Genomic DNA, 27,009 nt, shown 5'->3' with positions numbered 1-27,009 from the left:
GCACCTCCGATATTTCCTGGCACAACCACATTTCAACTATAGCTTCCAATAGTCACCAAAAAACTTCACAAGACACTACTTCACACCTTCACAGCTACTAACTCTATACAAAGCCCAAATCTGCCCAGCCATGGAATATTGCTCCCATATTTGGGGTGGAGAACAGAAATCCTCTCTAAGATTGCTTGATTCTATCCAGAAGAGGGCTATCCGGCTAAATAATTATTCCTCTCTCACAGATGTTCAGTTTTTGCCTTGTACCTCTTCTAGAGATACTTTCATGGACAGTACTGAATTAGTCATTATTCCTCCACTCTCCTCCAAATTCATTAAAACAAGAGCCACTGCTAACCAACACCCTTTTATAGTCCATCGTGATGCTCACCAAACCAACATCACTGCCTCCTCCATCCCATCTACTTCTGTCTTTTGGAACAGTCTCCCCCACTCTGCCCACCCCTTAGCTGTTCAAGCAAAATGTGAACAAATTCCTTTTCTTCTATTCTTCTTGTCTACACATGGCATTGATGTGCTATAGGTCTTAGCTTGTCCACAATACTAATGTACTATATGGTACTGCAAGTGTTGCTGGAATAACCATTATTTCAGAAAAAATAATACTGACAACTAGTTGATAGAGTGAACTTCATGACCATTGTGAGTGGGCTTCAAGAAGCATCTAATACAAATCTGTTCTCTAATGTTTCTAAGATCATGATATACTCAAGAAATAGCTTTCCTTTATTCTCCCATTTCAAGGATTGAATTTTTGTGTGGAACAAGTCAAGAGAAACTGTTGATAGCATTTTTTAAAAGTTATTTGTTGATAGCAAATTTGTTGATAGACAGAAACTGTTGATAGCATTTTTTTAAAAGTTATTTAAATGAGAAATGTCATAATTCCAGGGGGTGCTTAAGGGTCAAAGCTGTATAACTGAGAGGAGACCTCCACATAGCCTTTAAAGGAATGTGGAGAACCGACCAGGGCTTCTGACCTAATGTCCAATCCTCACCTTCTCGTGGTGCACCCTGTTGGGAATCTACTTGGATATTGAACGGACGAGGATGGGCTGGCAATTTGGGATTTAGCCGACCAAATTGTATTCTTATTGGTTAACCAAAATATAGAATGATGGTACAACATGACAAAATTTCATGTCGGCTGGGGCGTCGCCCAGTTAAACAAGGCCCCCGTTGTTTTCGCCAGGGAACCAGGGCGAACAGCGAAAAGTCAGCTACTGGAACAAATCTGAAAATAAACCCCAACTCAACATCACCAGAGTTAAAGATCGGTACTATCAACGTAAGAAGCCTGAATGGCAAAGAAATGGAGCTAGCTGAGGAATTAGATAAGTACCAGATAGACATAATAGGGGTGACTGAAACAAAAAAGACCAAAACTGGTGAGATCTTTCTGAGCAATAAATACAAAATGTTATATTCAGGCAATGACAATCAAGGAAAAGAAGGAGTAGCCATAGTATTCAACACAAAATACGAGGCTAATATTCTTGAATGGCAGTCAGTCTCAAGTAGAGTAATGTGGGCAAATATGAGAATGGGGAACTGGACAATGAGACTTATTTGTGCCTATGATCCCACAGAAGGTTCTACTAAGGTAGAAGTGGAAGAATTTTTTGAGGCTTTAGAAAAAGCAACTGACACAATGAAAAATTGGTCGTTGTTGGGGATCTAAATAGCAGAGTAGAAAATGATTGTGAGAGATACAAAAATATTTTGGGAAAATTTGGAGAAAAGAGCAAAGCTAATAATAATGGCAAATATCTGTTGGATTTCTGCTCAGGACATGGACTGGTTATTACTAACACCATGTTCCAACATAAAAATGTGCACAAATTCACATGGAGAGAAGAGGCTAGGAATAAGAAAAGTCTCATTGACTATGTTATTGTTGATAGTGATGTTTTCTCCCTGGTGCAGAACACCAGAGTGTACAGAGGATTTGAAATTGGAAGTGATCACTATTTAGTCTTGAGCAGGATAAAATTGAATTTCATATTGAAAAGAATAACATGTAAGAAAGTTTTAAAGCGAATAAAAGTTGAGCAGCTCTCAGATGTGAATTGTAGGCTAAAATACACAAAGATTATTGAAGAAAAAATGAAAGAGTTTGAGAACAGGAATCAAACCTTGGAGATTCAGTGGCAAACTCTGAAGAAAACATTGATTGATTCTGCCAGAGAGGCATGTGGTGAGGTTATCTGTAAGGATAAAAAAATCAGAACTCCCTGGTGGACACAGGAAGTTAAAGAGGCAGTGAAGGAAAAGAAGAAAGCATACCAAAAGTTCCTGTCAAATAAGTCAGCTTGTGCTCTTTGAGAATATAGAGACAAATGCATGAATGCTAAACACCGTGTAAAACTAGCTAAACAAAAGTCATGGGAGGACTTTGGCAAGAATATAGAAAATAAATATCAAGAAGGTGGCAAAATATTCTGGAGGTTGTTGAAGAAGCTTAAGAATGGAGGAAAGAGTGCTGTAAAAGGAATTAGAGATGAGAAAGGTGACATGAAAACGGGAGAAAAAGATATTCTTGAAGTATGGAGTAATTACTTTGAAAAACTGCTAAGTGAAACAAGCAGTGATGACAGCGCAGTGGTAATCACTGCTTGTTTCACTTAGCAAGCAGTGAAACAAGCAGTGATTACCACTGCGCTGTCATCACTGCTTGTTTCACTTAGCAAGCAGTGATGACAGCGCAGTGGTAAAAAACACTGACCAGGCATGCAGTCAGAAATACATATCCATACTAGAAGTAGAAAAAGCCATCAAAGGCTTGAAATGTGGAAAGGCAGCAGGAGTAGATGATATTCGACCAGAAATGCTGAAGTATGGTGGTATAAGAGTCTTACAGTGGCTGCACTGCATAGTTCAGAAAGCCTGGACAGAGGGACGAATTCCCGATGACTGGAGTAGAGCTCTCATAGTACCCATATATAAAAAGGGAAATAAAACTGCATGTGAGAATTACAGAGGTATTTCCCTACTGAGTGTTCCTGGCAAGATCTATGCAAGTATACTTGAGAAACGGTTGAGAAGAATTGTTGAAGAAAAGCTGGGTGAAGAACAAGCTGGATTCAGGCCAAATAGAGGCTGTCAGGATCAGATCTTCACTTTACGACAAATAGTTGAGAAAGCATGGGAATATAACAAAGATCTGTATTTAAGTTTTGTCGATCTGGAAAAGGCATATGACAGGGTGCCAAGAGAGAAGCTATTCAATACGCTGCAGTTATATGGTGTGAAAGGGGCATTATATCAAGCAATACTTAGTCTTTATTTGAGTTGTAAGTCAGCAGTTAGAATTGAAGGAAGTACAGGAAGATGGCTTAATGTTAAATCTGGTGTGAGACAAGGATGTACATTATCCCCTCTGTTATTCATTATCTATATGGATCACATTATGAAGGAAAGTGATATTAAACATGATATCAAAATTGGAGATGTTAATGTCAGCTCTTTGCTTCATGTGGATGATGTTATACTTCTAAATAAATCCGCTACAAGTCTGCAAGATTCTCTGACTAAATTGAATAGCTGTTGTAATAGATATGGTATGAAGGTCAGCAATAAAAAGACAAAGACAATGAAAATAGGCAGAATCATTGAAAATGTCAACTGTGTTGTGAATCGAGAACCTGTGGAACAAGTAAAACATTTCAGCTACTTAGGCACGATTTTTACTGAAGATGGTAAATTAAATATAGAAATAGACAACAGAATAAGCAAAGCGGGTATGGTGGGAAGTCAATTGAATAAATTCATATGGAATAAGAGAGAAATTAGTCGGAACACTAAATTAGCTGTGTACAAGACAGTGTTCAAACCAGTTTTAACTTATGGATCTGAGAGCTGGGTCAGAAGTAAAACCCTTGACCAAAGACTAGAGACCACAGATATGAGAGTCCTGAGAAAGATTATAGGCATGAACAGATGGCATCAATGACAATATCATATTAAAAACGAGGATATTAGGAAAGAACTTGACATTGTCAGCATCCAGGAATGTGTTAGCTCTGCTAACACATTCAGGAATGTGTTAGCAGAGCTAATCTCATCCAAGAGAACACTTGTTTTGCAAATCTTTCCTCGCCCATTCTGTATGGTCACTTAAACAGAATGGGCGAGGAAAGATTAGCAAAACAAGTGTTCTCTGCCAGGTTGGCAGCAAAACGACCTAGAGGAAGACCAAGATATAGGTGGATTGATACTGTACAAAGTGCTTTAGACGATAGAAATATAAGATCTGATAATGTTGGAGTCTTGACAAGTAACAGACTGATTTGGAGGAAAATTGTAGATAGGAAATTAATAATGATGTAATTTTTTCATATAGTACTATCATATCCTGTACACCCCTTGAGGGTACATGGCAGGAATTTGATGATGATGATGATGATGATGTCATAATTCCAGACAATGAAAATGCTATCAACATTTCTCCAGCAGTTTTAGGTTGGCAAATGAAAGAAACTTATTTTTTCAAAGTTTTCCTTATAGAGATCTGCTGAGGGGAAGATAAAAGTTGTTTATAGAGGCAGATGTTCCATTTGAAGAAATAAGACTCATGGCAGTGCTCGAAAGTGTTTGCAATATCAGGTGCAAAGAACAGTCTTGCAACACCTAGTGAGATGAGAGTTTTGAGCCTCAACAAAATTCCAAACTTCATCTACTGAAATATGTGTTCAGAAAGAAACTACACCCAGTCTTGCAAGAATATCTGATAATGAAATGAAATGGCAATATCAGAGAGCATGTGGACACGATGTGCAGAAGTCTTGATAAAGGAATCCAAGTGTCTAATGCGGTTCTTAAGTAAACTTGCAAGATCACTGATGAAAAGTTGTTGAGCTTATGCCATCAAAGATTCTCAAAGGGATGCCAGTCATGAATTTTGGTAAATCATAAAATCTAGTAGTTAATGGATGAAGAGACTTGAGTTTCTGCTTTAATTCAATGGGCCAGTTTTGCTATTTAAGGAAATTAATAACGTAGACTTGATAATAATTAAAAACATTTAATTATTATTTCCTATATTTTGCTGAAGTTAAATCAGCATCTTAAGGAATTAATATGCTAGTATTCAACACATGCAGGCACACTTCAGTAACAAAGATGAAACAGAAAAGATATAGGAAGACCTGAAGTCCTATAATCACACCACCTGCTGGGTGTTCTTGATTGTTTGGCTGACTATCTGATTGACTGAAGGCTTCCCATATAAGAGGCAGTTTGTTACAACTGTATTTGTTTAGGTTGGGACAGTTGGTAAGAGCTGCAGCAGATTGGAGGAAAAGCCTCTCAAATTTAAATTTACTTTGGTGGAGTAAGTGGCTTTTTTCCAAAGGATCCTGTTCTGGGTATCCAGGACATGGTCGGCTAATCCTGAGTGGCTGTAGTGGTGGAATTGGATGCAATCCTTTTCTTCTGATATATAGATGTTGGTTATCCTACCTGTTTGTCCATAATCTGAATGTTTGCAGCTGCAAGATATCTGGTACATTCTGGGTAAATCCAGAGGTTGTAGCTGGTCTTTGCAGGGGAATGGATAAGGGTTAGTAGTTTTTTTTTTTTTTTAAATAGGATGCCATGATGGAGGCATATATGTTCAGCAAATTGTTAAAAAATTGGGCCATCCCAGGTCAACAAACAGTAATACCATATTGAGATGGGAGAGCAGGGAGTCAACTGCAAGTGCTACCCACAGAGGATGACTCTCCACGCTCATCAAATGTGACGTAGGGTGATACATAGGATAACATGTAAAAACCGCCATTCATCGGCCGACAAGGCGAATGCGAAGTTCTGGGCATTCAACTTTGCATTGTTGAATCTCGGCAATGACTGAAACACAAATCTGCACAAAAACATTCAGAACCTAGCTGGTTCTGAATGTTTTTGTGCAGTACATAGTTATCCTCTGTAGAACTGCAATATGCAAGCCCCACATTATATGAACCAACATCATGCAGCACCTAAAGACGATGTGGCATGTAAACTGGAGGTGGCAGTGTGATGGTATGGTCCTGTCCTGTTTTGGCCTCAGACCACTGTTTGTGGTACCACGAACAGTAAACTCCGAGAGGTATCTGAACATTTTAGACAATGCAACGCTTTATGGCATGTCAATGGAAGTGATCACCGTCTCTTTCAGCAAGATAATGCATGTGTCATAAGGTTACTGTTGTAACTGTGTGGTTTGTAGACATGAACGTCAACACATTTGACTGGCCCACAGAGCCCTGATCTCAATCCTAGTGCATCTATGAACTGGAGCATCGAGCGTGGTCAAGGGATGTCTGTCCCACAACAGTCCAGGACCTCATTACATACCTACACGAAGAATGGTCTAAATTACCCATTTATTCCTATCATACACTAGCAGAAAGCATGTCCTGTAGAATTGCTGCAGTAACTGCAGCAAAAGGAGATCCTATATCTTAATAAAATGGACTCTATGGCTGGATGTTCCTCACACTATGGTCTCATTGACCTCTTTCCATGCAGTGTATAAGGGGAAATAACAGGCTAAACTTCAACAGCATAAGTTAATCAAAAAAAAAAAAAGTCTTATCATTTTTTGGTGAACTGTTCATTCAATGATTTTTAGTTTCGATGAATTGTTGGTTTTCGAAGAATTGCTTTTTCAATAAATTGTGTTTTCAATCAACTGCTTTTTCGATAAATTGTTTTTAGCGAACTCCCCAGATACCTTAAAAAGTACTATCTCCAGAAAAGGGGATAGAAATAGCCCATCGGATCTGTTAGGAGAGTGAAGTAAAGTTTCACGTTTCTTTATGGAGCTATTCCATAAGGAACCAACTTTTTGTGAAGGACTCTGGTCCTGTTCCAGTGAACTATGTTTTTTTTTTTTTTTTTTTTTTTTTTTAAATATGTTTAGTGTTGATAGCATGCAAAACATGCTATGAACTCTAGACAGAGTTCTCTTCAGAGGATCCAATTTTAGCCTTTTTAGATCTTTTAATTCTTTTTTGAACCAGATAGTAGCCTACATTTGTTTCAGTTTTTTGGAATGAACTTAGAGAGGTCATTATACCCATGCTGAATCTCATCACCATCCCAGCCAAAAGGCCAGAACTATTAAAACACTGTTTCATTGCGCCCACTCCTTATGTTCTTCAAATGAGTTATTACAAAAAGAATTGCAACATATTATTTCCACTTTTTTATCTAATGGTTATAAGAATTCTTTCATTAAAAGAGCATTGAACAATTCTGGTATCTCCAGCTCTTCAGACACAGAAGAAATAACTCATATTCCTGTCCCTATGTGCAAGACATGTTTTATAACCACTAAATATTTTTGTTGCCTTTCACCCCACCAGAAAAATCTCCACATTTCTCGCTTCTCCTAAAGACAAGCTTCTACATCTCAATTATCCAGGTGTCTACTAGATTCCTTGCTCTTATGGGTTATTTTGGACAAACAGAAAGATCTGCTTTTATTCAGCTAGAGGAACAGAAGTCTTATATTCAATATCTTGAGCCTGATCAGTCTAGACGTGCAGAGCATGGTATCAAAACTAGACAAAAGAGTTCACTGGAACAAAACAAGAGTCCTTCAAAAATGTCTGTTCTTCATGGAATGGCTTTAGAAAGAAACGTGAAACTTTCATTCACTCTCCTAACTTAAACAGATCTGATGTCTATGTCTATCCTCTTTGTGGGAGATAGGAAAGATTAGCGGACTGAAAAAGTATTAACTTTATCTTATTTACTTGTATAATTTTTTTTTAAAAAAAAAATAAGTTAGGAAATTTATGACCTTTTTTGGTTATCTTACATTAGCTACTTAGGTGGTGCCATCTGGAATTGTCAGTTATTGTTCGATTAGCTTTTTACATTCTTGTACCGAAGATGCCTTTGATACTCAGGTGAAAATTATACTAATAAAAAAAAATTTATGTGAGTTTATTCTGGTATTATAATGTATTAAAATTTGTCTACTCATGGTATTTTCTATTACTGATACAGAATAAGCTTAATATTAATGTCGAATTAAGCTTAACCAGGGTATGCCCTATATTCAAGTAATGCTATGCTAGATTGTGAATTAGTTTAGAACTATGGGTAGATTATAAGCAATTGAGACTAGACAAAATATTGTAATGACATATATGCAATGTCATTACAATATTCTTACTTCTCTACATATATAATCTTTCTGTAAATAATTCCTTTTGTCTTAATTAAATGGTTTGTGAATAACAAATTGGACTGATTCTGTCAATGCACTATCGTAAAAAATCTGAACCTGCATTAAGATAGAAGTTTATATGATTTATATTTAAGCCACAACTAGTTTAAAGTAAGAACAATTAAACGGGAAATATAAACGATATTTGCTTTGTCTTTGGTTTATGATTTTATAATCTCACACTCAATATATACAGTCTAACTGGTGAGGCCATTAAAAAACAAACAAATTTGTTAGACTACAGGATGTGAGAAATAAGATACAATAGAAATAGATAGATGGTGGCAGTCGACCATTCACAATAATTAAGCAAAGAGAAAACAAAGACAAAGCAAGGTGGTGGAAGTATGAAAAATAGCATACAGGACGTAGTCTAACAAAATGGCGCGTTCTTAATTACCACAAAAGGCACAGTCGACTGTGTTATTACAATCTCACAGATGAACTGAAATACTAAATCAGGATGAGATCAATACAGTTCTCTACAACAGTGAAGCTGATGGAGAATTTTCCACAATGGGATGCATGTCATTAAGAATAATGGTGTGCCCATGTTATTTTCTTGAATAAAGAAATAATAATAAACTATTGTAAATACTTCTGATAGTACATTCAAGTTATATATTTATATTCAAGCCATTATATTCAATATTTAGAGACAAGTTGGATTTCAAGTATTCTAAATGCAATAAATGGAACTTACCATGCTTTAAAATTGCTATATTTCCTTTAACAAAGCAGATTGAGCTATTGTCAATAGGACCTGGAGGATCTGAAATCAAACAACATTTTTAATAATATTTTTGTACAAAATGCCATGAGGAGAAAAAAAAACGGAAATTTTGCTAATGCAAATTGAGTATTTATTTTAATAAAGGAAATATTTTCTATACAAAATCTGACAACTCATATTCATAATGCAATTCATATGTAATCAATCAGCAGTACTGCTTATTATTCTTTTACTGAATAAAAATTTCAATAAAATCTCTAGAGAATTGTTTTTTAATTCTAACATAAATTCCTATATGTTACTACTGTATATATACAAATACTATATGTTGGCCATTATACAATGTTCTTAATAAAACATCATTGAGATTCAATAGATTTTGAATTTCAATCAATAGATATAAGAGCTCAACCCTATCATCTTGAATTATGATCTTCAGAATAAGCCTTCTAAACTATGCAGCACAACCACTGTAAAACTTTCATACTTCTATATTTGGGCACTTCTGGTTGAATATTGTAAACTCCAGTTGCCTTTCCATTTCAGGTTTTGATGGCTTTTTTTCTACCTTACACATTGATATTACTCCAGATAGCATTCCTGTTGAATATTTTCTACCACTGTCCTGCCATTTTCATTTAACAATCTCTAACAAAGTTAATAAATTTAGAATATTTTTATCTTCAGGTTTCATGTCACCTTTGTTACTCTGACTCCTTACAGTATTCTCTCATCCATCTCTCATCTTTTTCAGTAACCTTCAGAATATTTTGCCATCTTCCTTCCTGATATTTATCTTTCATATTCCCATCAAAATTATCCTATAACATGTTTAGCTACTTTTGTTCTACTTTATTCTGTTACATTTTTCTCAGTATCCTCTCAGAGCACGACTTGAGTGGCAGAAACTTTCAATATGCTTTTCTCTTTCCATGATTTTACTGAATCTATCGTGGAGTTCTGATTTTTCTACCTTTCCACACAAATTCCATGCCTCTCTGGCTGAATCATGTTTTCATAAGAGTCTGTCAGCAAGTCTCCAAGATTAGGATCTTGTTTTTTCAATATGATATTCATTTTTATTGGGCTCAAAACCATATCTCCTGTACACTCATGTCCTGAACCAGCATGATGATGTCACTATCAACAATAACACAATCACTGTGACTTATTTCTTCTATCTTCTCTTCATGTGAATTTGTGCATGTTTATGTTAGAACATAATGATAGCAATTACTGATCAAGTCAGTGTAACATTGGTTTATTTTGCTACAAATGCTAAACTAAAGTACCCCTAATCAACCGCCAGTAATATGACAATGATAATGTCATTAAGTAATGCAGGCTGTTTGGGTTAACATGAACAGTTATGGTTGTGTAGCATGAGATCCTGAGTTAGAATCATATAAGATAAATATAAATGGTGTGCATGTACGTGAGGAAATGTTGGCCTAGGGAATAGTTAAGAAAGTACTACAGATACTAGCCACTGAATTAGAAACTACTGTGCAGATATATATAAACATCACTTACACAGCTTATATGCAAAATACTTGGTCATGTGTGTCACTATGTGTTCTAAGCAACTATTTAAGAATGCTGCTGATCAGTAATCATCAATAGTGTTAATCACAATGGAAAAAAAAACTAAAGGCTTTTGGAGTTTGATAAAGGGCTTATTGTGGGTGCTCGTCTGTCTGGAGACACGATTGTGAAAATAGCAAACTAACTGGTTTCTCAAAAGGTGAGATATCCAAGGTGTTTAATCAGTGGAAAAATAACCCACTTTGTTGAAGAGGAGTAACTGTGGTCCTAAAACAGTCTGTCAGAAACGAGATCGTTGTCATCCGTGTCATACAATTTACTTGTACAGATAAACAGAACTTCTTGTGTGCAGTAATTGACCAAAGCATTTAATGAAGGCTGTTCCTGGTTCATGTATGAAGAAAACTGAATAAGATTGGTATTGACAGTCACATACCTATACCACTGATTTCTGCGAAGTTTCTAATTCAGTGGCCAGTATGTGTAGTAAAGATGCACTATTAACTTTAGTATTCAAACTTCGATATTTTGTCTTGAATTTTTTATTAATTTTATTACCATTCGATTTTTCACGATGGATATCTGGTTATGAAAGAAAAGTTTCATCCTTCAATAAAATCATAAAGGAACCCAATGAAAAGGCTAAGACAGTGAACAGACAGTATAAAGACAATTATTTTGAATTATAAGTGATGACCAAGCATTCCCACACAATAGCCAAAAGTCTGATAATGCCATGCTGTCAAAAATAGTTATGCTAGGCGAAGATGCTGCTGAAGAAGTTGCAAAAGTTTTCTTTTGTCTGACAGTGCAATCAGTCATTGAATTGAAGATATGTCATGTGACATTTTGGCACATCTTCAGATAAAATTGTTAGCAAGTGTAGGCTTTGCTCTACAACTCAATGAGTTCAGATACGAGAAGGAAGGCTCAAATTTTGGCATATGTCAGATACAACACAAGAGCATTGCTGAACATTTTCTGTTTTACAGAGGAATTCCTGGTCGTACAACAGGTAATGTGATTGCAACTTTTTGAGGAAGAAGACCTGCAGCGGAAAGACTACACATACTAGCCCCTAGTATTTGCACAGATGGAGCACCTGCCATGACTGGTAAGTGAAAGGATTTCTGGCCAAAGTGAAATAACAATAACCAAATGTAAAAATCAATAATTGTTTACTGCATTTTTGCACTTTGACTTGCTGGTCATCCAATACCGTATTGTGCACTTGATCAATGATTTCTGGTGTTGTTACACTTTTTGGACGTCCTTCACGTGTATTATCTTCAAGGCTGGTACAGCCACGTCTAAACTCGGCAGCCCATTTCTTAATTGTCGAAAACAAAGGAGAAGAGTGCCCATAAACTTTTACGAACTTCAAATGAATTTCTTTTGGCGTTAAACCTTCTTTTACAAAGAATTTTATAACCGCACGATACTCAATTTTATCCATTTCAAGGGATACAGACAACACTTTTGCTTCAGACAGCTGTATAAAACAAACTACTTGATAGAATGACTTGCAATTTCACATGGATGCTTATGACAGATGTACCAACTTAGAAAAAAAAAAAAATTGTGCTGATAGTGTTGTCATCTATGGTCAAGGCCGAGAACTTTTCAGACCACTCTCGTAGGTGAGGCAGTTTTAGCCCTATCTAACTTTTTTTTTTTTTTTTGGAGATTGAGGGACAGTTTAATCTCCATCACCCAATCAGAGTTAGTTAGCCCAAGACTATAACTAATTATCACAGCATTCAGTGAAGAGATGGCTGACAAGTGCTGCCATCATGTGGTCACTTATCCTAACACTATGTTTAATGCCTGAAAAAAGTGTGGGTTCTATAGCCGATTTTCTTGAGTTTATGGGGAAAAAAAAACTGCTTGTCAGTGCCAGAGATTCACTAACTCGGGGGGGGGGGGGGAAACCAGTTGAAGAAAGACCTCTGGTTGGTGACTTGAGTTGATTTTGGTCATTCTTTGGTCAGCCTAGTGCTGTGGAGTGCAGATGCCACTTCCAGCAAGCTACACAGGCTGTTAAACGATAAATCATGATACTATGATAAATTGTATAATTGGTCATTGTATACTACTATTATTACTACAATATATATCTATTTATTATTTATTGCAGTAAACAATAAATTACTGCAATAAGTAATAATAATAGATAAATTAGTAGATAACGTTTATGATAAAATGGGTTTGTATAAATTAATTCTTTATTAAAAGTGCAATTTGTCAGTCTGACAAGATCTTCCTGAGAAAGTTTTTTTCACTTGGTTATAAATTAAATTTGCCAAGAAATTATATTCTTGTTTAATTCTTTATCCAAGTGTAAGCAAAATCACTTCTGGGTCTGGTTTCCACTGAGATCTAAATAAAGGTTGAAACATCTAGGTAATGTCCCTTCCCATAATGCAAAGCACACATATGAAATGATGTGTGCTTTGCATTATGGGATACTAAGTGTAATTAACATGAAGTCATTAGCTTCTATATATATATATATATAGATATATATATATAAATAGCCTAGATGTGAAGATACTTCACATGCAAAACTTTGTTTGCTTAAATTTGGATGAAGGATTAAACAATATAATTTCTTGGGATATTTAAGATTTGCCTGAGTATATAATGGCTCAGTCAGATTAATATAAAAATTTAATTTCTTTCTCAGGTGAAATGCACTCTACAGAGCATAGTAAATTTGTTAGGATGAGTACCATATCGTTCACAGATAAGTAGGTCATCAGCCTCAATAGATAAGAACGTGTAAGATGACTGTGTGTGGACAGTCAGGCAAGAATGACTTCCCTTCTTCTGATCGTGTCAACTCCACTAATGCTTAATTTCATGCTTTATCTCATTCAATTTATTTGTCAGTACTTCTTGTCACGATGACTGCCACTGATTAATTAGCTTTGATCTTATAAGCTGTCTGTAGGCTTGGAATCCAGCAACTGAATAGGGTCTTCATTTTGTACGACAGTTGTAGAACCTCACAAAGCACTGGATGTGGATTGTACACAGGAGAGGAGAATGCCTATATAGAATTCAATGAGTCATTATGAATAATACATTTTTTGTGATGTTTTTCTTTTATGTGTAAAAGGGCAAGCTGAATGGTATGCAGATCTGCTGTGTAATTACTGTATTCAATGGGGATCAAATTGGAGATAATATGGTCAGGAAACACAGCAACAGCAGCAGGTTGTCACAACCAACAGAGATCTCAGATCTTAAACGGTGAGTATAGATGGGTAAAAAAATCAGAGTGCTCTGCTCAGTGCAAAATGATGGCATGTTTGATACAGGTAATGTTATCAATGTCCATGATCTGGACAAATGGCAGACTGATGTGTGTAATATTGACCTTCCCAAAAAGAAATGAAAGCTAAATTTTTTTTACAAATGGACTAGAGCTATACAATCAGCCATTTGTTATGTCATGGTTAAGATAACTGTGTTCACTGAAGTGAGAGAGAAGGTTCATCATTTGATTCAATATGAAGATGTTGAATGGACAATGTGTGAAAAATACACTAGTAGTTTGTATCATAGTAGATTAGAGTATGAAAGATATTCAAAGTTCTTTTGCACTCTTCTCTTAGGTTACAAATGTAAGTTTTCTGTCAAAAATTAGTCCAAAGTACTGGATATGGTACTTAGCTTCTGTTGCTACAGGGATAATAGTATGTCACATTCTTAATGGTGGAAATGAGTGAAGAGTATGTTTTTGGCAGAAGTGTGCGCCTTTACACTTTTTTTTTTTCTCCTGAAAATTTGACTCATTATTAAAAACCTGTAAACAGATATGATCAATTATTTGTTAAAGTTGCCTCTCAATGATCTTCATGTTACAAGAATGACAGCATAAATTGTGAAGTAATCAACATATAAAGTTTTGCCTATTATGGGGAGAAAGTCATTCAGAAACTGAGTTTACTTTGCCAGCAAAGAATATCACACTTAAGACTGTATCTTAAGGAGAATCTGGAAACTCTTCCTCCTTGCCATGTATTCTGTTGTACTGTAAGAGGAGATCTATTGAAGATAGAGGAAGATGTTTTATCATCTCATAACAGATGTAATCATGTCCTACCATACTGGCATGAGAGAGAGAGAGAACAGAACTCTTTTCAGTTCCTCCTAACAAATGGCTGATTGTACAGCACTAGCCCATTTGTCAAAAAGTTGGGCTGCTATATTTCTTGTTCCTCATATTAAATATTTTTTATATTACAAATTCAGGAGAGGATGCTGTTGATGAGATTCTAGCAAATCTTTCCCTTAAAGTGTTTTCGGTTCAGTAACTACTCACTCATTATGTTCTCAGGAAGGTGAATGGTATGTTCTATATATGTTCCCTTCATTTTTTGGATCTTACCCCATATAACTGCACTGTTTGTATAAATGATATATGATGTAAACTTGATATCTAAGTGTTTTGACTTGGATGTCAAATGTAATGTGCTTTAGCCCAAGCACTTTTAAAAGCTACAAGATGTGATGTAGTATGATATCTGCAAAATAAACCCCATACTCCATTTTGATTGGCTGCTTGGCACTGAGTTCCACCATGACTTTGGAGCGAGAGTGGAAGATGACATGTTTTGGAATTGCAGTTACTGCTATCTAAACAATACAATGTGTAGCATGCATCACTGCTCTAGCATTAGATTTTGCAAGATAGGAAAAAATATTTAATTTCACTTGGTAAACTTTCCACAAGATATAGAGCAGATAAATAAAACTATGGATTATACTTACTAATAGTTTTATTATTAAGTAAAAAATGAAAGTGATCAGAGAAAAGTAATCACTTTCATATATGTTCTCTTCGACATTCCACATGAAGAGTGGAAGAATGTAAGGGAGAAGATTCTAAGATGCACTGCAGAATACGAATGGATAGGCATATGGACTGCATATGCATCCATCATTAAGAAGGGAGAGGTCATCATTGTCAAGAATATACTAAACAATATATTGTAACTAGTGTCAAGTCACCCATAAGAAGTACTGCCCAAGGTAGTTGTAATATAAAGTTATCAAGTTCGATATAATCAGAACCAAGTGGTAAATAAATAAAAATGAGTATGGTTGCCCACTAGGATAGCAACTCCAACATGAGCAGGACTACCGCCAATTCTAATAACATGGCAAACAGAAATATAAACCATAATTAGATGAATAAACTATGCATTATACTTATGTAATATTTTTATTATCACGCAACACATTTCTGCCCAAGTGTCAAGGCTATTTTCAGTATAACTTTCAAATTAAACAAGTAGAACAGAAAACTGGAAAACAGTACAATGAAAATGTGAGAGCTACATGTACATGACATAGTGGCAGTCTCTAAAATATATTAAGGTCCTAACCATACAACTTGAAATAAGAGACAATTAATAATAACAGTATTAAAAATCTATTGCCTACAGCAGCACTTCCCAAACTGTGGGCCACGGCCCCCTGGGGGGCTATAGGCTTTGTTGAAGGGGGCCGTGAAATAATGAAAACAAATTTAAAATGTTTTAAGACTAAGTAGATTTTTTTATCTTAAAAGAAAGGTATATAATTTTTATTATTTATTTATTTATTTATTTTTTTATATTTCAATGAAAAAAAAAATCACACATTGGTGTGGGTTCACAAATTTTGCTTCCTGCGTGTTTCGGCACTTAATGAATATTAATAAATATATGGTTATTTGTATAAGTTTCATTTCAAAGCAGAAATCTAAAAATTGCAGTTTCAAATATTTCACCTGATATTGACTTTTTGTGTAGCAGTATTCAAACACATCCATCACATTAAATTGTTATTAAACTTCTTTTATGTTTTTAATTCTTTCTTTATTACTAATCGTTTTACGTTTCATGTGCTTGTACTGCAAATGTACAATAACAATATATCTATCTATATAAAAATATGAGATGATGTGCCATATCAAATGTGTATGTAAGATGCTAAAAATGTAATATTTGCATTTGATTTTTGTAATATTCGCTATGTATGTTTTGTATTGAATATCATCATCATCAAATTCCTGCCATGTACCCTCAAGGGGTGTACAGGATATGATAGTACTACATGAAAAAAATTACATCATTAATAACTTCCTATCTACAATTTTCCTCCAAATTAGTCTGTTACTTGTCAAGACTCCAACATTATCAGATCTTATATTTCTATCGTCTAAGGCACTTTGTACCGTATCAATCCACCTATATCTTGGTCTTCCTCTGGGTCGTTTTGCTGCCAACCTGGCAGAGAATACTAGTTTTGCTAATCTTGCTTCGTCCATTCTGTTTAAGTGACCATACCACCTGAGATTAGCTCTGCTAACGCATTCCTGGATCCTGACAATGTCAAGTTCTTTCCTAATATCCTCGTTTTTAATATGATATTGCCATTGATGCCATCTGTTCATGCCTATAATCTTTCTCAGGACTCTCATATCTGCAGTCTCTAGTCTTTGGTCAAGTATTTTACTTCTGATCCAGCTCTCAGATCCATAAGTTAAAACTGGTTTGAACACTGTCTTGTATACAGCTAATTTAGTGTTCTGACTAATTTCTCTCTTATTCCATATGAAAATTTATTCAATTGACTTCCCACCATACCAGCTTTGCTGATTCTGTTGTCTATTTCTATATTTAATTTACCATCTTCAGTAAAAATCATGCCTAAGTAGCAGAAATGTTTTACTTGTTCCACAGGTTCTCCATTCACAACACAGTTGACATTTTCAATGATTCTGCCTATTTTCATTGTCTTTGTCTTTTTATTGCTGACCTTCATACCATATCTATTACAACAGCTATTCAATTTAGTCAGAGAATCTTGCAGACATGTAGTGGATTTATTTAGAAGTATAACATCATCCGCATAAAGCAAAGAGCTGACATTAACATCTCCAATTTTGATATCATGTTTAATACCACTTTCCTTCATAATGTGATTCATATAGATAATGAATAACAGAGGGGATAATGTACATCCTTGTCTCACACCAGATTTAACATTAAACCATCTTCCTGTACTTCCTTCAATTCTAACTGCTGACTTACAACTCAAATAAAGACTAAGTATTGCTTGATATAATGCCCCTTTCACACCATATAACTGCAGCGTATTGAATAGCTTCTCTCTTGGCACCTTGTCATATGCCTTTTCCAAATCAACAAAACTTAAATACAGATCTTTGTTATATTCCCATGATTTCTCCACTATTTGTCGTAAAGTGAAGATCTGATCCTGACAGCCTCTATTGGCCTGAATCAAGCTTGTCCTTCACCAAGATTTTCTTCCACAATTCTTCTCAACCGTTTCTCAAGTATACTTGCATAGATCTTGCCAGGAACACTCAGTAGGGAAATACCTCTGTAATTCTCACATTCAGTTTTATTTCCCTTTTTATATACGGGTACTACGAGAGCTCTACTCCAATCATCGGGAATTCGTCACTCTGTCCAGGATTTCTGAACTATGCAGTGCAGCCACTATAAGACTCTTATACCACCATACTTCAGCATTTCTGGTCGAATATCATCTACTCCAGCTACCTTTAAACATTTCAAGCCTTTGATGGCTTTTTCTACTTCAAGTATGGATATGTATTCCTGACTGCATGCCTGGTCAGTGTTTTTTACCACTGTGCTATCATCACTGCTTGTTTCATTTAGCAGTTTTTCAAAGTAATTACTCCATACTTCAAGGATATCTTTTTCTCTCGTTTTTCATGTCACCTGTATCATCTCTAACTCTTTTTACAGCACTCTTTCCTCCATTCCTAAGCTTCTTCAACAACCTCCAGAATATTTTGCCACCTTCTTGATATTTATTTTCTATATTCTTGCCAAAGTCCTCCCATGACTTTTGTTTAGCTAGTTTTACACAGTGTTTAGCATTCTTGCATTTGTCTCTATATTCTCTAAGAGCACAAGCGGACTTATTTGACAGGAACTTTTGATATGCTTTCTTCTTTTCTTCACTGCCTCTTTAACTTAGAAAAATTAGAACTAACAGGGAGTTCTAATTTTTCTATCCTTGCTGACAACCTCACCACATGCCTCTCTAGCTGAATCAATTAGGGTTTTCTTCAGAGTTTGCCACTGAATTTCCAATGTTTGATTCCTGTTCTCAAACTCTTTCGTTTTTTCTTCAATAATCTTTGTGTATTTTAGTCTACAGTTCACATCTGAGAGCTGCTCAACTTTTATTTGCTTTAAAACTTTCTTACATGTTATTCTTTTCAATATGAAATTCAATTTTATCCTGCTCAAGAATAAATAGTGATCACTTCCAATTTCAAATCCTGTGTACATTGTGGTGTCCTGCACCATGAAGAAAACATCACTATCAACAATAACAGAGTCAATGAGACTTTTCTTATTCCTTGCCTCTTCTCTCCATGTGAATTTGTGCACATTTTTATGTTGGAACATGGTGGTAGTAATAACCAGTCCATGTCCTGAGCAGAAATCCAACAGATATTTGCCATTATTATTAACTTTGCTCTTTTCTCCAAATTTTCCCAAAACATTTTTGTATGTCTGACAATCACTTCCTACTCTGCTATTTAGATCCTCAACAAGGACCAACTTTTCCTTTTTCATTGTGTCAGTAGCTTTTTCTAAAGCCTCAAAAAATTCCTCCACTTCTACCTTAGTAGAACCTTCTGTGGGACCATAGGCACAAATAAGTCTCATTGTCCAGTTCCCCATTCTCATATTTGCCCACATTACTCTACTTGAGACTGACTGCCATTCAAGAAGATGAGCCTCGTATTTGTGTTCAATACTATGGCCACTCCTTCTTTTCCTTGATTGTCATTGCCTGAATATAACATTTTATATTTATTGCTCAGAAAGATCTCACCAGTTTTTGTCTTTTTTTGTTTCAGTCATTCCTATTATGTCAATCTGGTACTTATCTAATTCCTCAGCTAACTCCATTTCTTTGCCATTCAGGCTTCTTACATTGATAGTACCAATCTTTAACTCTAGTGATGTTGAGTTGGGGTTTGTTTTCAGATTTATTGTATTGAATATATATACAATAAATATTATAATAATATATGTCTATATTATGATTTTTTTTCAAGGGGTGCCGTGAAATATTTTAATTTTGTTAAAGGGGGCCCTGGCACCAGACGTTTGGGAATCACTGGCCTACAGAATGTGTGGAGAAGTAGTATTATTTTTCATAGCAGGGATAATTTCTGTTCACTTCTGTTCAGATTCAGATGGTGTAGTAAAGTTTCACCACTATCTTTTATAAAAAGAAAGTGGTGAAACTTTATTACACCAAAGTGTAAAAACTTTCATGGCTTACACATATAAAATAATAATAAATAAATAAAAATAAAATCATGAGAATGAGTCAAAGCACATGCATACAGTTGAAGTATATGATTACACTATTAGAATTAGGAACAACTGTAAAAGTTGCACACATAAAAAATAATTATTAAAAAAAAAAACATTGAACAATTAATAGTAATCACTTCCCAAAACTTCCCAGGCATCCAATTTGAGCAGTTAGGTTTGGTCAATTTTGTAGCATTTCACATGTTTCAAGAATTTGAAACCTTTCGGCTGGAGGTGAGAGTTAGCTTCTCTCATACAGAGGGGGACATGATTTTTCCTCCTACATTTTCTCCTAGTCAGGAGAATGATGACATGCCCATAATACATTATGAAGATGGATTAACTGCCTATGAGAGTTTTAATTAGTCGTCACATCCAAAAATTAATTTATCTTCCAGACAACTCTCTGCCATCAGAAAATTACGGAAAGAAAAAAGTATTGTCATCACCAGAGCTGATAAGGGTAATGCCACAGTCGTTCTTCTTCTTCTTTGAGTGCCATCTCCTATCGGAGGTCGGCGACCACCTTGGCAAATTTTGAGCGATTCTCAGCTATTCTGAGCAGTATCTCAGAGTTCATACCAGTCCACTGTCTGATATCTGCCAGCCAAGATTTTCTTCGTCTTCCTTGTCCTCTTCTTCCATTTATCTTCCCTTTTATAATCAATTGAAGTATCTTATATTTTTCATTCTCTATTGTGTTCTCTATTTGGCCTCATGGCCCAGACACATTAGATTCTTTCCTCAGTCACCTCAATAGTCTACATCCAAGAATCCAGTTTATGATAGAAAAGGAAAATAACAATAGTTTACCCTTCCTAGACACCTTAGTAACACGCCTTCCTAATGGTAGCCTTTCTTTCTCTGTATATAGAAAACCTACTCATACAGGCAGATACATTCACAAACTCTCTCACCACCGCCCCTCTCAGCAATATGACATTATTAAAACTCTTACCAATAGAGCCCACAATCTTTGTTCCAGTGAAACTGCCCTTTCAACCGAACTCAAAGACATACACAACACCTTCCTTTCCAATGGCTACAGTGACTACAGAATTAAAAAAATAATCATTCCCCATTCCCCAACCATCTCTTCAGAAGGACTTCAGAAATGCCATCACCATACCTTACATCCGTTGTACATCAGAAAAAATAGTCAGATCATTAAAAAAAGTACAACCTCCATACAGCTTTTAAGTCCCACCATAAACTTGCTACCCTTATCCGTTCCACCAAAGACCAGCTCCCTCCTCTCTCAGTGCCTGGAGTATATATAGAGACATAGATGACATGCATCAGCAATGGGCTTGGAGAGAGCAATTATTATGTGGAGACTTCAACTATGGGTGCATGACTAGATGGGAAGAAAAAAAATATATGGAAGAAGGAATGGAATTCCAGCAACTACTGAGGAATAATTACCTAAAACAGCAAGTGGTAGAAGATACTTGGGGTTTGAGACTGTTACATCTATGATAGTACAAAATATTTCTATAGCCCAGATCTGTGTAATAGCAATAAATTTGAATCCTTTCTTTTAGGCTTGCACGGTGATCCGAATGCATTTTTGGAAATTATGGAGACAACTACCGTGTTTGAATAAAAACTTTAGTTTACTATTACTAAAATTTTACAATTCGACGTTTCGACCTTTATGTCAAGGTCATCTTCTGGAGCGTACAAATATACACAGGAAACAAGCTATACTACAATCATACTGGTTCGTTAAAGACACTGACTAACCGCTACCACAATTGTTGGCCTGACCTCTGGTGGGAAAAAAAAAAAAAAAATTAAATTAAATAAAAAAATTATACATCAACGCTAAAGTCCTATTATTTGTGTTGTCTACTATATACATATATATTAACATTATATTAACATCATTCCAGCCAGTTGGAGTGGAATGGTTTCTAATAATAGCGGATTGGCTAGAGTCCTGACTTGTGTTGAATCTTTCAAATTAGGTTGGCTGAATGTGTGCCATCCAGATCCTTGGAATTTTCATACCATCTTTATTGTTGATATTTGGGTGGTTTATCAGGATTTCGCAGGATTCTTTAAATTTTCTTTCGTACCATGTTTTTGTACGGTGTAAGGAGCAGGTGCTTTTCCAGTTGATTTGGTGTAAGGTGTTGAGTGCATGGTCTGAGAGGCCTGCTTCACCATAATGGTTATATTTAATGTGTCTAATGTGTTCTTTTTTGCGTATAGGGATTGTCCGTCCTGTTTCACCAATGTACGGTAAGTTACAGGTGCAGCGGATGCAATAGACTCCAGGATGTGCTAATGGGAGGAGAGGGTCCTTAGAGGAGCTGAATATGGTTTTAAGTTTAGTGGGTGGTTTAAAGGTGGCATTAAGGTTATAATGTTGTAGGATTCTGTTGATTTTTTCTGATAACCCTTTAATGTATGGGATGGCTATGGTTTTACTGTAGTCTAGATTCGTTTTTGTTGTGGTTTTATAGAGTATTTTATTGACAGTATTTTTGTTATAGCCATTGTTTATGAATGTGTCACTAATGATTTTTTGTGACACATTCATAGTTTCGACAGTTTCAGGGCCTGCTGGTTAGAGCAAATAGTTGTGGCTCTGTTTTTAAGGGTGTTTATGACTCCATATTTTGGTGCTGGGTGGTGATATGAATTCGCATGTATGTATTGGCCCGTGTGTGTCGGTTTTCGGTAGACCGTGAAGGATAGATTGCCTGAAGGAAGACGTGTAACTAGTGTGTCTAGGAACGGGAGCGAATTTTGGTTTTCGATTTCGATGGTAAATTGTATGCGTTTGTGTTGTTTGTTTAGGTGGCTGAGGAATGTGTTTAGCGTTTGTCGACCGTGCGGCCAGATCGCGAACACGTCGTCAACGTATCTGAGCCAGATTGTCGGTCGAAGCGTGGCGGAATCAAGAGCCCTTTGCTCAAAGGTTTCCATGTAGAAGTTCGCGATTGGGGGGGATAATGGTGAGCCCATGGCCGTACCTTCCTTTTGTAGGTAGAATTTGTTTTGCCACACGAAGTAACCGGACTTTAGTACGTGGGCAAAGAGGGCCGTAATGTCGGGCGGAAATTTGTTCTGTAGTAGGAGAATTGTGTCATTGATGGGGACATTAGTGAAAAGGGCAGAAACGTCAAAACTGACTAATAAGTCGTCTTTGTCGAGTGTTATGTTTTTGATTATGTTTATAAAGTGTTGTGTGTTTTTTACGTAGGAGGGGGAATGACCTACCAACTCCTTGAGTGTTGCCGCTAATTTCTTGGCTAGGTGGTAATTGGGACTGTCTATTCCTTCCACTATTGGTCGAAGGGGCGCATTTTGTTTGTGTATTTTCGGAACCCCATATATTCTGGGGGGGCGGGCGTAGTGGTTTTTTTTTTTTCACCAGAGGTCAGGCCAACAATTGTGGTAGCGGTTAGTCAGTGTCTTTAACGAACCAGTATGATTGTGGTATAGCTTGTTTCCTGTGTATATTTGTACGCTCCAGAAGATGACCTTGACATAAAGGTCGAAACGTCGAATTGTAAAATTTTAGTAATAGTAAACTAAAGTTTTTATTCAAACACGGTAGTTGTCTCCATAATTTCCAAAAATGCAATAAATTTGAATCTTTGTTAGAGTTGATAAAATGATCAGGTGATCAAGCAACATAGGATTGGACATGCTAAAAGAAACCTTTAGCAATACATATTAAAAATACAGTTAACAGAATTAATTTATTGGTAACAAAATAAATAATATATATATATATATATATGAAATTTATTGGAACTTTCGGTTGGTAATGGTGGTGCCTTCTAATCGGAGAGACTTGGTTTTGATTCCTGTCTAGGAAACAAATAACTACTAATAAGGTCTTTTCAACTGAAATGTTGAGTTAAGATACTAGTCTTATAATGAGGTATCAGGATTTTGCTATTGGACCGAATTATTAGCTTATAGTGTACACAAAACAGACTATGCAACTAGTATTATTATAGCATTAATGAAGTTTCTATGAGACCAATTTATTTAGTCATTAAATTTATTGTAAAACCTCCTCAGCACAGTCAGTTATGCTGGGAATAAAATTTCATTTATTTTAGACCAACATTTTTATTTAATCATTTAATTTATATATAACAGAAGCTTACCATTTTCTTTACTTCTTACAAAATTTTCCCAGTGCTTAAACCAATTCATACTTATACCATACACAATAAGCGGACTGTCCTGTGCTTGAAATTCTTTGTTTAACTATGGAAAAAAAAAACATATATATATATATATATATATATATATATATGCAGAATGGTTCAGAATTCCATGTACAAACTTTGAGAGTAGGTAGAGAATATCAAAATCAACCATATTCACATAGGAAAGCATGACCGGAAATGCCACCGGAAAGTAATAACAGGGACACAAAGATAGAGAAATAACACAAGGCAGTAAGTAGTGTAAAAAACTATTAGGCGTAACTGAACAGTTCAATAGTAGTTGGTTATATAATATGGTTTCACATCAGGTGCTCAAAGTTACGACCATTAGCGGTGATGCATGCCTGACTCTGACGACACATTGATTGCCATACATTTTCTAAAATACCTGGAGTTTCTTAAATATTAGCAGCAGCGATGGCGATTCTTGCCACGAGGTCCATGACAGAGGCAACAAGCGTTTCGTACACCATGGCTTTAAGGGTCCCCACAGAAAGAAATCAATGCTCGATGAATCAGGTGAGCAGGGGGGGACCATGTGACGGGTCCATCAAGCCCCAAAGGACCTGTCCAAATACTGATGCACAGAAATGCCAAAATGGGCTGCAACCCCGTCATGTTGGAACCACATCTGCCGACGCAATCATTGGAACATTGTTCAGTAAATCTGGCAGAACTTCTTCCAGAAAGGTCTGATACTTCTGGGAGTCCAGTCGGGGTGGTAACAGGTATGGGCCGACTAAACAGTCAGCGACGATACCTGCCCATACATTAATGGCGAAGCGTTGTGTGCAGCATGTGATCACACAGTGTGTGGGTTCTCATGGGCCCACACGAGCATTGTGGCGATTGAAGACCCCCCCCCCTTCGCGGGTAAATGAAGCTTCATCTGAGACCAAAACACAAGTTGGAAAATCCAGGTCTACAGCACTTTTCTGCAGAAACTACTGCACGAATTCCACATGTCAAGGATTATCTTTAGCCAAGTAACTGGACCTGTTGTAGATGAAATGGATGTAAGGACTCAGAGTGCAAAATGCGCAATACACTGGATCGAGATACTCCTATAGCTGAGGCAATGGCACGTGTGCTTGTCTCTGGATTATTGTCCATTGCATGCAACATCTCCTCTTCCATGGGCGGGATTTTGTGTTGATCGTGGTCGCTCACCATCATGCCTGCGATCCCTGAATGATCCATAGTCACACAAACAAATGCACAAACATTTGGTGATGCGGTACATGTCTGTTTGTGTATCTTTCGTGATACATTTGTACAGCGGCTCATCCATTGCCATCAGCTAATCCATAAATGAGATGCATGTCTGCCATCTCAGCATTTGTAAAACAATACATGTTCTTCATATGACGTCGAAAGCTTGAATGAGGAAGCCCCAACTGCTCACCTGGAGTGCTGGCAAACAGCGCCACCTATCACTTTCAGGTGGCATTTCCGGTAATGTTTTCCTATGTGAATATAGTTGATTTTAATGTTCTCTACCTTCCCTCAAAGTTTGTACATGCAATTTTGAACCACCCTGTATATATATATATATATATATATACACATATAATTTCACAATCAAAACAGGAAATGACATTTTCTAACAATTACTCAAACATTAAAACTCCACTTACTATTTTCCAATTTCAAAATATACTCAAAAGAATGATTTTTTTTTGGCAATAACTTCAGTTTTAATTATTTCACTATATATAATTATGTACAAATCTTGTATAGTCACATTTTGCTCCTTAACCAATTTTGAACCAAACTATATATAGCGCATGAATGAAATTATTTCTTAACTTATGGAATGTTGTTACTTTTTTTTGTAAACAGGAGAACACTATGTACCTGATCAACTTACACATTAACTTCTATTTTATTTATTTCTGGCAAAAGGAATGACTATTTTGATATCAATGATAACATAAATGCAGGAACAATATCTAAAGTGGAGCAGATTTGATATTTGTGCCAAGAAGCTGTTGAGAAGAGAAATAATGGCATGACTAGCAGTTATTAGGAATTACAGACCAAAGCAACTATGCTATAATACCAGTGTACTTTATCTGTTAGGTACATGTGTATTTTGCAAGATGAAAAATCCCCTCAGTTCTGAATGAGAGGTTGGTTGGTTGGTTGGTTTCTAGTTTATTTGGTACAAAAACTACAAAGGTCATGCTGTACCATACTAAAGGTTATAAGCATTTACAGAAAAATAATTTCATAAAGCAGCATCTTTAGGTAAACAGAACTGCTGCAGAGGGCACAGCAACACACAAGATCAGAGGTTATTACAGTAGTGCAAAAATAGTTAACAATATAAGTTAGTATATAAAATATGAAACACTAAGCCAAGGAACACAGTATCTACATATATGTAAAATTATAATAGATGCCTTTATAGCAGTACAAAAATAGGCAAAAAGGGATTATTATACAATATGCATGTATGAAAATTAAATTTAGTAATGCAGTAGAAACAGAATTTAGAATACATATAAACAGAATTACTAGAAAGTACACAAATACGTAAGATGTCCTACAGTATTACATGATTATTCGAAAAATAAAGCAATAAATAAGATGCAAACACAAAATGCATGTTAAATGATACAATATCTACATATAAACAAAATTACTGCAGAGGTTTCAGCAATACATAAATAGATAATTATAGGTTAACATATGTATATACAAAACAAGTCAAGGAAAGCAGTGTCTACATCTAGGAAGATTACAACAAACATTATTATACAAATAAAAGGAATTATTATGTACAGCATTAATGCATAAAATTTAAGTTTAGCATTATGGTATTTACATATTAACAAAATTACAGCAGAGTGATACAAATATACAAGATCAAGGCCTATGATAATACATAATTGGTCAGAT

General features: G+C 35.8%; 1 protein-coding gene across 2 annotated transcripts in view; it reads right to left on the bottom strand.

Annotated features, from left to right (window-relative positions):
* Positions 1-27,009, bottom strand: part of LOC150092420 (ubiquitin carboxyl-terminal hydrolase 20-like) — a 416,458-nt gene that overhangs the window by 23,194 nt on the left and 366,255 nt on the right. For both annotated transcript variants that reach the window (XM_090415144.1, XM_090415145.1), the window contains exons 18-19: positions 24,040-24,142; positions 8,943-9,011 (exon numbers count right to left, since the gene is read on the bottom strand). In XM_090415144.1, the coding sequence (XP_090271270.1) occupies positions 8,943-9,011; positions 24,040-24,142 (172 nt within the window). The remainder of the gene's footprint in view (positions 1-8,942; positions 9,012-24,039; positions 24,143-27,009) is intronic.

This window comes from Typopeltis vanoorti, chromosome 26, assembly GCF_054136105.1.
Source record: "Typopeltis vanoorti isolate ZY-2024b chromosome 26, IOZ_Tvanoo_1.0, whole genome shotgun sequence".
Classification (NCBI taxonomy): Eukaryota; Metazoa; Arthropoda; class Arachnida; order Uropygi; family Thelyphonidae; genus Typopeltis; species Typopeltis vanoorti.
Note: the sequence above shows the minus strand (reverse complement) of the source record. Positions and strands in the feature narration are given on the sequence as shown.